The following is a 15,468-nucleotide window of genomic DNA, read 5'->3' on the forward strand; positions in this document are numbered from 1 at the left end:
CACTTCATGGTAAGTAGCTGCCAACGTGTATTTTGTCCTGTCGTTTAAAAAATATGTACTAGGGGCTGCCCTGGTGGCGCAGTGGTTAAGAATCTGCCTGCCAATGCAGGGGGCACAGGTTTGAGCTCTGGTCTGGGAAGATCCCACATGCCGCGGAGCAACTGGGCATGTGCGCCACAACTACTGAGACTGTGCTCTAGAGCCCGCAAGCCGCAACTACTGAAGCCCACGGGCCTAGAGCTCGTGCTCCCCAACAAGAGAAGCCAGCGCAATGAGAAGCCCACCGCAATGAAGAGCAGCCCCCACTTGATGCAACTAGAGAAAGCCCGCGTGCAGCAACAAAGACCCAACACAGCCAAAAATAAATAAATAAAATAAATAAATTTATTTTTTTAAATGTACCATATATATGTATATATAGTAAAATGTAAAATTGCACCTTGTTTTTGAATAATTAAAAATTATAACCATTCTTCCACATCATTAACTCTTCCTGAACATCATCTTTCCATGGTACTTCTTTTTTTTTTTTTTTTTTTTTCATGGTACTTCTTAAACTTGTTTTCTTTTTTTTTTTTTCGGCCGTGTCACAAGGCTTGTGGGATCCTAGTTCCCTGACCAGGGACCAAACCCGTGCCCTCGGCAGTCCCAACCAGTGGACCCCCAGGGAATTCTCTTCTTAAATGTTTTTTAATATCCTTTTTGTAGTAAAAGGGAGTCCATGCTCATTATAGGAAATTTGAAAATAGGTAAAAATAACGGGGGGGAAGTCACCTATAAGTCCAAACTCTAGAGCTGAAGCTCAGAGCAGATGTGGTATCGAGTAGGGGGGCCTCCCCACAAGGATTCCCCAATTCCCAGGGGAGATTTGGAGTTGTAGAGTCTTGCTGATTATGGGGCAAGATGGGGGAGGATTTGAACAATGTCTGAATTGCGGTGTCAGTAAATATAGACTTGCCTGGGAAGTCTGGAGGGGAAGCAATGGAAGTCCAGCTCCAGACAATCCTGTGAGCCCATGAGGGGACTCTCTGTATGTGAAGAGTGAGTGGGACTTGGCTGGTACTGGAACAGCCTTGTCATCATGTTGGAAGGTCTAGGTTGAGGGCCTGGGACAGCTGGACCACTGGAGTCTGTAATTGGGGTTCTAGACATTTTGCTCTGAGGTTGCATTGAAGGAGCAAAATCTGGGGAAGGGGTAGAGAAAGAGGCTCTCCACCTCTTTGCTTCACAATAGCCTGCCAAGGATGGTGTCCATGTGTGGTAACCCCCATGAGCCATGCCACCTGGTATGCATGGGCGTGTGTAGTCTCTCCCACCCAGAGTCTGGGTTGGGCCTGTGACTCACCTTAACCCATAGAATGAAGCAGAGTGATGTTGTGCTGGCTTCACACTATACTATAAAGCTACAGTAATCAAAACAGTATGGTAGTGGCACAAAAATCGAAAAATAGATCAACGGAACAGGATAGAGAGCCCAGAAATAAACCCACCACCTATGGCCAATTAATCTATGACAAAGGAGGCAAGAATATACAATGGAGAAAAGACAGTCTCTTCAGTAAGTAGTGCTGGGAAAATTGGACAGCTATATGTGAAAGAAGTAAATTAGAATATTCTCTAACACCATATACAAAACTAAACTCAAAATGTATTAAAGACCTAAATGTAAGACTGGATAGTATAAAACTCCTAGAGGAAAACATAGGCAGAACATTCTTCGACATAAATCACAGCAATATTTTTCCAGATCCATCTCCAAAAGAAAAGGAAATAAAATAAAAAATAAGCAAGTGGGACCTAATTAAACTTAAAATCTTTTCCACAGCAAATGAAACCATTGACAAAAAAAACAACCTACTGAATGGGAGAAAATATTTGCAAATGATATGACTGATAAGGGATTAATATCCAACATACATAAACAGCTCATACAACTCAACATCAAAAAAACAAGCAACCAGGAACTTCCCTGGTGGTCCAGTGGTTAAGACGTTGCCTTCTAATGCAGGGAGTGTGGGTTTGATTCCTGGTCGGGGAGCTAAGATCCCACATGTCTCATGGCCAGAAAACCCAAAAAATGTGAAATAGAAGCAATACTGTTACAAATTCAATAAAGACTTTAAAAACGGTCCACATCAAAAAAAATCTTAAAAACAAACAAACAAAACAAGCAACACAATTTAAAAATAGGCAGAAGAACTGAACAGACATTTTCCCAAAGAGGAAACGCAGATGGCCAACAGGCCCATGAAAAGATGTTCAACGTTGTTAATCATCAGGGAAATACAAATCAAAACCACAGTTAGATATCACCTCACACATATCAGAATGACTATCATCAAACAAAACACAAATAACAAATGTTGGAGAGGAAGGGGAGAAATGGGAACCCCCTAACACTGTGAGTATGTAAATTGGTGCAGCCACCATGGAAAACAATACGGAGGTTTCTCAAAAAACTAAAAATAGAACTACCATATGACCCAGCAATTCCACTCCTGGGCATATATCAGAAAGAAAAAAAAAACCACCACTAATTCAAAAAGATACATGCACCCCAGTGTTCACAGAAGCATTATTTCCAATTGCCAAGATATGGAAGCAACCAAAGTGTCCATCAACAGATGAATGAACAAAGAAGATGTGTCATATATACACAATGGAATACTACTCAGCCATGAAAAAAGAATGAAATTTTGCCATTTGCAGCAACATGGATGGACTTGGAGGACATTATGCTAAGTGAAATAAGTCAGACAGGGAATTCCCTGGTGGTCCAGTGGTTAGGACTCAGCACTTTCACTGCCAGCGTCCAGGTTCAATCCATGGTTGAGGAACTAAGATCCCACAAACTGTGTGGCATGGCAAAAAAAAAGCCAGACAGATAAAGACAAATACTGTATGATATCACTTATATAAGGAATCTAAAAACCCCAGCAAACTAGTGAATATAACAAAAAAAGAAGCAGACTCACAGATATAGAGAACAAACTAGTGGTTACCAGTGGGGAGAGGAGGTGAGGGACAATATAGAGGTAGGGGAGTGGGAGGTCCAAACTATTGGGTGTAAGATAGGCTCAGGGATCTATTGAACAACATGGGGAATATAGCCAATATTTTGTAATAACTGTAAATGGAAAGTAAACTTTAAACACTGTATAAAACTTTTAAAATTAAAAACAAATAAATAAAAGAATGAAATATCTTTCGAGACACAGAAGAATGTCAAGAGCAATGAGAAAGCTTTGAAATCAAGCACAGAGACTTTTCTGTGTATCTGATATATTTATGGTGGAGACATAACCTACTGTACTGGGTCAAATAATGCTCCCTCCCCTACTGCAAATTCTTGTCCACCTGGAACCACAGAGTGTGACATTATTTGGAAATAAGATCTTTGCAGATGTAATTAGTTAAGGTGAGGTCACGTTGGATTAGGGTGGGTCATAATGCTCTTTATAAGAGATGTTCTTATAAGAGAACACAGAGATGCAGACACACACACACACACATACCCTATCATGTGAAGACACTGACAGGCAGGGAAAACATGACATGATGGTGGAGGATAGAGTGGGGCATCTATAAGCCAGGGAATGCCAAGGATTGCTGGTAACCTAATTACCACCAGAGGCTAGAAGGGAGGCAATGCTGCTGACGTGAGTTTGGACCTCTGGTCTTCCAAACTGTGAGAGAGTACACTTCTGTTATTTTAAGGCACCCAGTTTGTTACAGCAGTCCTAGTAGATGAATACACCTACCTTTTGCAACAGAATGCTTATTAGACTTACAGCTGACTTCTCAATATAAAACATGGAAGCCAGAAACCAGTGGAATAACATCTTCAAATTGATGAGAAAATATAACTGTCAACCCAGAACTGTATATTCACTGAAACTGCCTTTAAAGAACGTGGGTAGTTACAAAGATATTTTCAGATGCCAAAACTGAAAGAATTTACTACCAACAGACCCTCACTACAAAAAAAAAATCTAAAGTAAAAAATGTACTTGAGGAAGAACGAAAATGATCCAAGAAAGAAGGCGCAAGAAGCAAGACAGAATCACAGTTCAGGATGTGAAGAGAAGAATGCTGCAGGGGTGGAAACTTTGGGAGCCCCAGGGAAACACAAGAACTCAGCTGCCAGCCTTTCAGTAGCCAGAAGCTCTACAGCTAGGGGACAATGGGCCTGATTGTTTCCCGGGATGGAGTTTTCCACGAAGCAGGAAAAGAAACTGACAAAAAAATGTCTCCTATACCGGCGATCCCTTCCGACTCAGTAATTCAGCTCCTGAACCAGCGTTATTAGTGTCCATTTACACAGCATTTTTCAGAAATATCACTTAGTGCTTAGTGTAAGGAAAGGCTAATCAAGATTTTGTGATGAATTTCTTTTTTTTTTGCGATGAATTTCTTGAGCAAATGAGAAATGGCTCTATATTCTTGATACAGGTGTAAATCTTCTAATTTATTTTTGGGATTCTTAGATGGTTTGGGGTAACTAATATGTAACATGAAAACTGCAAGTATTTTGTATTTCAAATACTTCTACCTACTGATGAGTGTAAAAATATCAGACTACTCAATATTTGGGACCACTTATTGGCAACCGTCACAAAACAAATTGATTTGTATAGTGAGATGTTGCCAAATTGTGTAAATATTTACATACAGCATATACCTGTGTATTTTAGCAATGACTGGGGTCCTGTCACTTCCTTTTTTTCTTTCATAAGTGAAGAAGATTCAGAACACACGACCACTTTTCATTCTTAGAAACAAATGCATAAAACGATCTTTTATCAGAGCAGTAGAAAGTTAAACACTGGAAGTACCCAAATACTTTGAAAAAGCTGTCTTCTTTTCATCTCTCCCTCCATTTTGGATATAGTATGTGTGCATCTTTATGGGTACACACAGACTAGGCTTTGTGAACTACTTTTTTTTGCTAAAAAATCATGGCTTGTTGGCTCATAATGACATAGTCATACCTAAGAGATTTGTAATTTCTTTTCACTCTTTTCTTGAGCTTATGAGATAGAGTTTCAGTTCTAAGTAAGCGTCGTCCAAACCTTCTGTACACATTTCAGTCTGCTGTGTAACATAATGACATGAAATCGTATTCCTTTTTCTCTTCTTGTTTCTTTTAGCATGTAAGTTTGTTGTGAAAATGTAAATCTCTGAATGGGTATGAGGTTAGATCTGAGATTTATTTCTGCACATTATGTCTGAGTCTATGATTTCTCAGAAGGACTATGTGTGTATATACACACACATGCACATATACACTTATGAATAATATGAAATTATTTGAAGAGAAAAACTTTCTGCAAGTGCCTTCACCAATCAGGATTAATGATTGCTTAAAGACCCTGACGACCTGAGGATAACTTTCTCACGAAGTAGATTCAATGGCTGATAACAGATGCTTAGAAACAGCAAAACAGATGAAATGGCTCAAACCAGCAGGAAGTCTGGTCTTTCTCCTGGGGTTCCCCTCCTCAAGGAGCTTCTGGGGGAATCCCTGAAGGATGTGGCCATGTGCTGGAAATCTGTTCTGGTAGCGGCCTGACACCTCGGCCCAGCTTTTGCACTCAGAGGCACTACTTCTGCCCAAGCTATTTGTGTTTCCTGAATCAATTCCCTCCTAACACGTACAAGTCCTGCCAACACAAGTAAGGTCACACGATGGAGTCTGCCTAAAGCTCAGAGGGGGAGGGCAGTGCTTCCAGGTGATGCTCTGATCCCACATCAGGGCCTCTCCCCGCAGGGCCCAGCTTCCCTCCCGCTAGTGCGGGAGCTCCCAGCTCCTCCCTCGAGGACTCTCCTCTTCCGCAACCTCCAGTCCTTCCAGCTCCTAGATGTTGGACATTGGGGTCATCCATTTCCTTCTGCGGAAACCCCCCACTGACCCCACATGGTCCAAGAACACACCATCAGTGCTTTTATTCAGTGCCGGGGACATCAGGAATCCAGTTAACATCTCTTTAGAGAAAATATTTTCCCTCCCTTTTAGGGCACTATCAAGAGAAAGAGTTCGCTAATTCACACAACCAACAGACCCTTAAGCCAGTGGTCTATACCACAGCACTCGGTTTCCTGGTGACGTCACGGTTTCCCCGCAGAACACTGCGTGGGTCCTGCCTGCCTGTGACTCACCACCGTCTGGGTGAATTTCCTAAAACAAAGAGCATCTTCAAAATAAGGTAATCAGCATCTTTCCATCCAGAAACCAGAACGGCCAACTAGCTTCAAACACAGCTCCCTTGCTAACATCTAAAAGTGAATCGAATCCCTTTTTAGGGGGTACACAACTATACCCCAGGATAGCCCGAATGAGTCAGCTGGCAGACATGCTTCATTTCAGGGGGCTGCAAACTCACAGCTGGGCTCCATCTGGCTCACAGAAACGTTTTCTTTGGCTCATAATTGATCATCTTCCTTAAAGTTTTGAATTGGTTGCCAACATTTCGTTAGGACACTGGAAATAGAAACCTGGATTTCTAGCTTCCTTTGCGAAAGCCTGAAGATCAGGCATCCCAAGGTGTGCCTTCTCACATGGACGTCCACTGACTAGAGGGTGCAGCGGGGCCCCCGCAGACAGAGCATCCGCTCTCCAGCCCTCCCTACTGTCTCTCCCTGTCCCTCCGTGTCAGTTACCTGTCATCCTTGGTCCTGTGTAGCTGTCTTCTTACACCACCCTCTTCACAAGCCTGCATTCCTCGTCCAGCCTCCGTGGGCATTCCGTCCGCAACCCTTGCCATTAGGGCTTTTGGATATATGTGGCCAAACTGTTTCATAGAAAGGAGCCATTCATTTTCTTGAGCAGCTTGGTAACCCTCACCTTTGTGTTATTTGTTTGATTTAATAGGCAATTACGGAACCTTGCTCTATGCAAAGGCTAGAAGCAGATGGGCCAATGGGAAATCAGGCTGATGGACGGGCTATCAGTGAGTAGACATCTACTAGCTGAAGCCTGGGTGTGTGAGAATTTGCAGAGGGAGGGCAAACAGTGCTGCTTAAATAAAGATCAATGAAGATAAGGACAACTAGAGCTTCCTGTGGTTTCCTGTCGGGACGATAGCAGGTTCAGGGGAGTGACAGGAGAGAAAGCTAGGCTGCTGTGTGCTGAGAGGTGAGTGGATGGTGAGGATGCAGAGGTAGCAAGTAGACAACAGCTCTGAAAAATTTGGTCTAAAGGAGGGAGTGAGAGGGCATGAGCCACTAGGGTCTAGACTGTTCTTTGAGGGTTGCAGGAATAGGGATGTTTATTGGTGAAGGGGAAAGAGCCAGTGGAAAATGACTTGTGGTCACAGGTGCGTTGGGACCCCTGGGAGCTTGGGGAGGCGGGGATATGGGACGAAGAATTAGCTCCGAATTGGAGTTGAGAGCAATGCCTGAACATCATGGGATGAAGATGAGGGCAAGTACATAGAAGTTTGCAGATTGCAGGGGAGAAGGTGAGTAAATCCCGCTTGATTGAAGGCTTTCTCTTTGGAACATCAGCTGAATCCAGAGATCTCTGAGGCCTCCTTGGAACTAGCACTATTATATCCTTGGCACCTGGTAAGAAGGTGGTATGAGCTGAATTGTGTCCCCCTCCCCAAATTCATATGCAGAAGTCCTAGCCCCCAGTACCTCAGAAGGTGACTGCATTTGGAGATGGGGTCTTTGAGGAGGTACTTAAGGTTAAATGATGTCATAAGGATGGGGCTCTAAGCCAATAGGACTGGTGTCATTACAAGAAGAGACGCCAGTGATGCACAGGGAAAAGGCCACGTGAGGACACAGCAAGAAGCGGCCATCTGTAAGCCAAGGAGAGCAGCCTCAGGAGGAACCCAACCTGCCGACACATTGATCTTGGACTTCCAGCCTCCAGGGCTGTGAGGGAATAAATTCCTGTTGTTTAAGCCACTTAGTCTATCGTATTTTGTTATGGTAGCCTAAGAAGATTAACACAGGGAGGAATAGGAGGGGGTGAGAAAAGAGGTAAAGGCTTTCTTTATGTCGAAGTCACCAGAATCTGTGGCCCCTGGAAGGCTGATAGATGTTTTTAAAAATCGTGTTAAGCAAAACAAAGAAGATATTTCCACTAAGAGGATGGGCCTTGGATTTAGACAGACTTGATTTTCCATCAAGCAAGTCACGTAACCCTCCTGAGTTTTAGACTTTTTATTTGTAAAAAGGAGATAACAAAACCCACCTGAGAGGGTTACTGTGAAAGTAAAATGAAATATGTAAAAACATGGAGCACACTACCTAGTAAACATTAACTGATTGTTAGGAAAGGCGGTGTGTAATTGGGCTAGGCTATTTTATTAGTATCATCGAGAGAGAAATACATTCCTGCTTGTCACACCCTGTCATTTGGTGAGGAATGTGGCGGAGGGTATGGCGCACATATTGGCTCACATATAGGGTCTCGTACTGACTTGGGTGTAGAATCACCATGAAATAGAACCCTGGGAAACGAAACTCAGACAGGCTGACCCATAAGGTTATCTGCACCCAGCATCGTGGCTGGCACATGGTAGGCAGTCAAATAGTATTGGCGATTGCATTTATGAAGGAAGAGAATGCACTGAGAATGTTAAAAGACTGAATATCTATAACGATCTGTTGATGAGTATGTTAGTCAACCCTCTTAATATTGCAAGTGACAGAAACCCATTCAAACCAGCCTAAGCCAAAAAATTAAAAGAAATTAAAAAAATTCACACGTGGTGGCAGAATTTGTTGGCTTGGAAACTGAAAAGTTGGGATGTCTGCTTCAGGCACAGCTGGATCCAGGGACAAGAGATGGATGGAGTGGTCTTCTCTCCTTTTCTTCTGTATTGGTTTTACACCCAGGCAGGTGCCCTCCACGTGGTAGTCCTGGCAGCCCCTTCCAGGATTCCACCCTCGTTACACCCAACAATTCATCCAGAAGTAAGGAGCCTCCTTTTCCAAACACTTCCAACTTGAGTCTTGAATTGACTCTGAGCCACCCAACCAGAGTCACAAGATCATCGTTAATCCAATCAGCAACACTCCAAGGCCTGGGAGCAGAGGAGGGATAATTTCCCAAAGGAAAAACAGGGAGTTTTCGCCAGCAGAAGGGAGACTGGTTGCTAGGCAGGTGCAGGCACAGACCACTGTGACCCTGGACTTAGTGTATCTGGAGAGAAGTCAGGTAACTCATGGGTGCCTAGGTAAGAGAGAATGAAAAGCATGGCACCTGCAGGACACATGAAGATGAGTAATCAGTGCTGTGCTGGTCCAGCGAGGACCGGGGGCCGCTTGAGGATTTGAAGGAGGCTGGGATGTGCACCAGGGTGCCTGGCCACGGAGGTACGTGGTACACTGATGGCAACAATGGCCCTGACTCTCTACCTGACCCTGAATCCACACCCTCTGCCATGTAGTTCTGCAGCATCTCTCATCAAGAGGGGAGCCTATTTCCCCTCTCCTAGAATCTGGGCTGGACTTGTCACTTGCTTTGACAATATACCGTGGTGGAAGGGATGGTGTGACAGTTCCGAGGTTAGGCTTCCAGGGGTCTTCTGTGTCTCTGCTTGTTCTCTTAGGCCCCTGACCTTACCATGTGAACTGTCCTGGCCATTTGGCTGGAGGATGAGAGACCACATGAAGCCATCTCAACTGTCCCAACCAAGGCCCCAGACATGGAAAGAGCCCTGCATGACTAGCAAAGCTGCCCAGCTGACCCACAGAAGACTACAGACACCCAGGTGAGTCCACTGAGCCCAGCTCGGATCAGAACTGCCCAGCAGGACCCATGGACTCAAGAGCAGTAGTGGCTGCCGTTTTAAGTCACTGAGTTTTGGGACAGTTTGTTACACAGCATTGTGTGGGAAATAGGTAACAGTTACAAGGCATTATAGGGAGAAAACCCAGCTAGCGATTGGCTTGCCAACCTGAGTCCCCTGGCGTGGGGCTGGATCTACCTGAAGAGGGTGTGTGTTTCTAATTTGCGGAAAAATGCCATACAGGACACCTGGGCCTGGAGGGTCATGCCTATTCATAGCCTGGTGGAGTCTACAGTCTCTACGGATCTCATACCAGGATTTTAATGGACCTTTTGACATGTTTCTCAGAGACGAAGGCTTTGGGAAGTTATGGAAATTATCCAGCTTGAGCTGCTGGGGAGAAATGCCCTCCACTAGCCAAATCTGGGTTCATTTCCCCCACCTGAATTACACAATTTGGTTTAGATATTTTTATATGGTGGCTGTGAGCGGGGAACAAAGGAAGAACATACATGGCCTCAACGAGGGGTCTGTGGGAGACCGGGTAGAACTGGATGGGTCCCGAATACTGTCCAGGGGCAACACCAGCTATTCAATCATACTGGAGGGAAAAAAAGCCAGAAGATGGTTTCTAAAGTCCATTTCAGACTTCTCTGGAAGAAAGTTAAGGGAAGAGGTAACGGGAAGCTGCCTGATCCAGGATTTGTCGATTGGAGAATGGAAAGGGTGAAACAAAGAAAGGAAAGGATGCCCCCAGCATCCCTCTGCTCCCAGCATCCAGGTAGCTCCCTCCTCTATCCCCAGTCCTCACCAGGGGCTCCAGACACACATGTAAAACAGACTCTGAGATCCCAAATATGTCCCAGGTGGTGTTACTGCCTCTAAGCCTGCTCTGCTCACACGGCCTGTTCCAGGGAACGCCATCATCGCCACCCACCCAGGTGAGAAACCTGGCAGCCAGCCACCAAGTCCCGCTCATCCATCACCCGAGCAGCTCTCTGCTCTCTCTGCCCTACCGTGACATCCCCCCTCCCACTCCCAGACTCCCCACTTCCAAGTAACCACTTCTAAACTGGATTTCAGTTTGTCTGCTGGGTGAAAACTTCAATTCTGCAGTCTGATATAGTCTTCCTAATGCTTTCCTGTATCTCTGCCCAGCTTGTCTCCTGCCTTCTCCAGTCCAGCCCTCTCCTCTGCAGCCAGCTGAGGTTTCTTCTGGCTTCCAAGACCCAGGCTAGGTGCACACCCACCCCCCCTCCCCCAGGTCCCTGTACTTGGGGCTCTCCTTCCAGCCTGCCTGCCTTCGTCCAAGTAGTCCAGGAGGCCCTGGGCTGGGTGAGAGACCTCCAGGCCTCATCGTGCTCACTGGTGTGGCATGTTCAAGGGCGTCTGCCTCCTTCTCCACAGTCTAAGGTCTGCGGGGTCCGTGCTCCGCGAGGGCGTCCCCTGGGCACACTGGGAGCAGGCTCAGGAGAGGTTCAGACGGCCTTCCTTGGGGCCGGGCACCCTCTGGCCAAGACGCCGCCCTAGTGCCGCAGCCATCTCGGAATCCACCGGCTGGTGGCAGCGGCCCCTCCCCGGGACCCCTAGGTCCTGAGGGCGTGCACAGCCAGCCCTTGCTGGAAGGCCCGGGAGCGGGGAGGGGGCGGGGGTGGGGCGGAGAAGGGGGAGTGGACAAGGCGCGGGAAGCCGGCGGGACCTGGCGGCGGGTAGTTCACGCGTCCCGGGGAGTCGGCGTGCCGGCTCCGTCCCCGCGCTCCCAACCCTCGGAGCCCCGGGCTCGGCCCCAAGAAGGGGTCTCCGCACCTTCGAGGGCGGCCGGAGCTCGACGGCTGAGATAGCTGGAGATGCGCGCGTGGCTGGGCCCCACTCCCGCACCCGGGCCGCTCCGAGCCACGCGGGCGGCGTCCGCTCCGCGCTCGGGCCGCCGAGGACGCGAGGCCGCCGCCGTCACCAGGAGAGGGGCGAAACCATCCCAGAGCCGCGTGTGCCCTCCCCGGCCTGCAGGTCGCCGAGCGCTCGCTGGGGAGGGAGGAGCACGTGGGGACGAGGGTTGGTCGGTGGTCCCGGGACCGCCCCCTCCCTGCGTCGTCTCCCCCCACCCCCTCCCTCGCCGGGGCGGAAGCCTACTGGCTCCGCCCCACTGGGGGAGCGTGTCACTCACTAGGGGCCCTTTCCCACCCCGAGCTTCACAGAGGAACCCCCCTCGTTGGACCTATGGCCCTGCTCTCTCCTCAGGGCCTCCCACCGTGGCTCACCTCGAACTTGCTCATGAACTCCGCAAAGATGCCGAAAAAGGCCTCGGAAGTGGTGGCTTTGGAATCCTCACCGAAGAAAGCCAGCGCCTTGCCCAGCTGCTCCATGGCCTCCCGCTGCAGCCCGTCCAGCGCCCGCAGCACCGGCTGGGCTGTCTCCAGGAAGGACTGATGGGCCTCTGTTAAGGAAACTGCCCCAGGTCCCTGGGGCAGGTCCCCGGGGAAGTGACCCAAACAGCGACCACTCCAGTCTACCCCAGGCCCTTTGCTCACCTGGGCACCATGCCCTGGTCAGAGGCTCCAGTCCCTTTGCCCACTGCCCTCCAAGCTCGTCCTGACACCTGCCACGTCCAGTCCAGCCTTAGGCCTTTCACTTGCTCCTCTCTCTGTGGGGCAGCTCTCTCTTCCCTCCTGGCTCTGCTCAGATGCTACCACCCTCTCTTCCCCAACCACCCACTTAGAGTGGCCCACTTTCTCTGTTTCTCTTTTTCTATAGCATTTGTCACTGTCTGTGCTCAGTTGGAATATTCCCCTCTCCTGACTGCCTTTGACTGGCCAGGCCTGACAAGTCTGACAAGCCTCTCCCTGTATCTTGTGACTTAAGTCTGGACTCTGCCACCCCCGAGGACAGAGGGGGCAATGTAGCCAATCAGAAGAGCTCCTTGGGCTTCCCTGGTGGCGCAGTGGTTGAGAGTCCGCCTGCCGATGCAGGGGACGCGGGTTCGTGCCCCGGTCCGGGAAGATCCCACATGCCGCGGAGCGGCTGGGCCCGTGAGCCATGGCCGCTGAGCCTGCGCGTCTGGAGCCTGTGCTCCGCAAGGGAGAGGCCACAACAGTGAGAGGCCCGCGTACCGCAAAAAAAAAAAAAAAGAGCTCCTCCTTCTCAGTTACACACAGACTTGACATAAGCACTTAGATTCTAAATGACCTAAGGCGGACCCCCTTCCAGAACCCCTGGACCCAGAGCAGCCTCTGCCCAGAATCTCTGCTGGCCACTGGAGCTACAGCCAGCTCTACCTGACCCCCCCGCCCAGGGTCCACTGTGGCACTGGGACAGGATACCGCCATGACCACGGCAAACTTGTCCTCGCTGGTGGGGGACATGCTCTGGCAGGCGGCCTGTATCTCACTGATGGTGCCGTGGAGGTCAGCCAGGTCACTGGTCAGGGCCCGTTGGTTCACTGTAGGGTAGGCAACAGAGCCTCGTGGGGCTGCCCTCCCAGCCCAGGACAGCGGTGCCTCTGCCTCCCTACCCATCCACCGAGCCTACCTTTGGCAGCCAGAGGCACGGTGGGCAGGTCCTGAGCAAAGCCCAGGAGTTCGGGGAAGTGCTGGCTCAGCGATTTGGCAAGGATATGCAGGAAGGTGGACTTCCCATCCACCGTCTTGGTGGAGTTCAGCTGCAAGTGACCCCAACATATATCTTCCTCAAGGACCCCATCAGATTCCTGGTCACACGGCCTCAAGTGCTCTCCTCCCTGCTTCCCCTGGGCTGTGGCGTCAGTTCCTGGCCCCCAAAACTCTCCAACTCCAAAGCTCATAAGCTGATGGCTAGTAATCCTTAACTCTGAAGCTCTCATCTGCTGGGATGCCACAGGCCTGTTTCCTGGCCCAGATCTTTGAGACCCCCAGGAACCAGGCCCCCAGCCCCCAGCTAGGGGACGACCCTAGGTTTTTCTGTCCTTGTGAGTTTGCCCTTATCAAAAGATAGAGCCCAAAATTCTCTAACCCCAGGGAAAGCGGGGAGCATCACTCACAGTTCTTCCCTTTTGTGGTTTTCTGGAACCATCTGTGGCACATCTGAGCCTCAGACACCCTAAACCATTCATATCTATAAAGGGAGTTTTTCTTTCTCTTTTTGAAAACACCCGAAGACGTCATGGGGGAAAAGTCCCAGAAACACAGGGGAAAGGCTGGATATTTGAGTTGTCCCTTCTCTGATCCTAGATCTTTCTGGGGTAGGACTGGCCTGATGGTGGTGGTGGTGGTGTTGAGGGCACAGAATCCACCAGGTGGGACTCGCCCCTTCCTCCTGGAGCCTTCCCTCCCTGCCCTTCTCTTCTCCCACCACTCCATTTTTCTAGATCTTGAGGCTTGGCTTGGAGACGCCACCTTGTCCCCCCATCCCCTCAACCCCCAAACTTTGCTTCTGTTACATCCTGGCCTGAGGGCAGCCAGCTCTTCCTCCGGGGTGGGGGGGGGACGGGGGTGGGGAAGGGCCTCAAAGGTAGAGCAAACAAATCAGTGACTGTCTGACAGGCCCCCTCACCTCCGTCAGGAAGTTGATCTTGAAGCCCGTGGTCTTGTTGGTTTGGGGCTGTCCATCGTTGAGATAGTTGCCCATAGCCAACACAAACTGTGGAGAGAAGGGTGGGCAGGTCCTACCCCACGCCCTGGCTCCTCTCAGGATGAACCTCCAGGCTGGAAGCCCCAGGGGACAGAGGGGCAGGTAGAGTGATCTGAGAAGGGGCGGTTCTGACCTCCAGGATCTTGGCGAGCTTCCGGCTGTTCTTGAGCTCAAGGGAGGCCTGGCGCAAGCACTCCAGGCTGCCCCGGATCTCTTCTGTCTTCTCCTGTAGGGTGGCCTGGAAGTGGAGGCTGCGCAGGCGGGTCTTGTACTCGGGAACCGACAGCATCTGACAGGAAGGCAGGGCCAGGATTCATCCATCCCGCCAGGAGACCCGCTGCCCCGGGGCAGCCTGGGGTGAGGGTCAGCGGGCTGCCCGGTATTCCCTTAGGAAAACAAGCACAACCTCTAGGGGGCACCCTCATCCCATCTACCTTGGACCCTGAGTGAGAACTGGCTGTTACAGGTGTAAAACCGGGACTCAGAGGCGTGAACGCGGTGGCGGGAGGGGAGCGAGACCCACGCACAAAGGCACAAAGCGAAAGCCGCGACAAAAGGAGGCCGAGGCCGCTGGGCAGCCACCCCTGACCCCGGGCGGGGGTCACGGCCGCAGCACCTGCAGGACGAACTGGTCGGGCTCGCTGAGGCGGCCGGGCGCCTCGCGGAAGGCCTGGTAGCGCTGCTCCTCGTCGGCGTCTGGCGCGAAGAGCAGCAGTTGCGCCAGGTGCGCGGGCTCCAGGCGCCGGGGCTCCATGCTCATTAGCACCTGCCGCAGCTCGGCCGGGCTCAGCTTCAGGTGCGCCAGCAGGATGGCTGCGGGCGGGGCCGCGAGGGTGAGCCGGGGCAGGGCCCGGGCGGGGAGTGGGCGGGGCTTCAAGATCCACCCTGGCTCCTGGGTGTGTCGGGGGACGGGGGGCCAGGAACCGGGGCGGAGCAGGAGCCTGCCCAGAGGAGGGGAGGGTCCTTCCCGCGACCTATTGAGGGGCGAGGGCGGGGCTCTCAAAGAGACAGACCCGGAATTGAGCGGGGCCTGCGGAGTTGGGGCCAGGGAACTAGGGAGGGTCCTGAGACGGGGACAGTAGGGTATGCGGTTGGAGGCGTGGCCGGAACTGGGGAGCCG

At 50.2% G+C, this 15,468-nt stretch overlaps 1 protein-coding gene across 1 annotated transcript in view; it reads right to left on the reverse strand.

The window, feature by feature from the left end:
- Nucleotides 1–11,681: 11,681 nt before the first annotated feature.
- GRID2IP (Grid2 interacting protein) overlaps nucleotides 11,682–15,468 on the reverse strand; it is a 34,193-nt gene continuing 30,406 nt past the window's right edge. The window contains exons 16-22 of the mRNA XM_032603918.1: nucleotides 14,965–15,161; nucleotides 14,482–14,637; nucleotides 14,271–14,357; nucleotides 13,272–13,401; nucleotides 13,064–13,182; nucleotides 12,005–12,169; nucleotides 11,682–11,768 (exon numbers count right to left, since the gene is read on the reverse strand). Coding sequence (XP_032459809.1) covers nucleotides 11,697–11,768; nucleotides 12,005–12,169; nucleotides 13,064–13,182; nucleotides 13,272–13,401; nucleotides 14,271–14,357; nucleotides 14,482–14,637; nucleotides 14,965–15,161 — 926 coding nt within the window. The 3' untranslated portion in view covers nucleotides 11,682–11,696. The remainder of the gene's footprint in view (nucleotides 11,769–12,004; nucleotides 12,170–13,063; nucleotides 13,183–13,271; nucleotides 13,402–14,270; nucleotides 14,358–14,481; nucleotides 14,638–14,964; nucleotides 15,162–15,468) is intronic.

Source organism: Phocoena sinus, chromosome 15, assembly GCF_008692025.1.
Source record: "Phocoena sinus isolate mPhoSin1 chromosome 15, mPhoSin1.pri, whole genome shotgun sequence".
Classification (NCBI taxonomy): domain Eukaryota; kingdom Metazoa; phylum Chordata; class Mammalia; order Artiodactyla; family Phocoenidae; genus Phocoena; species Phocoena sinus.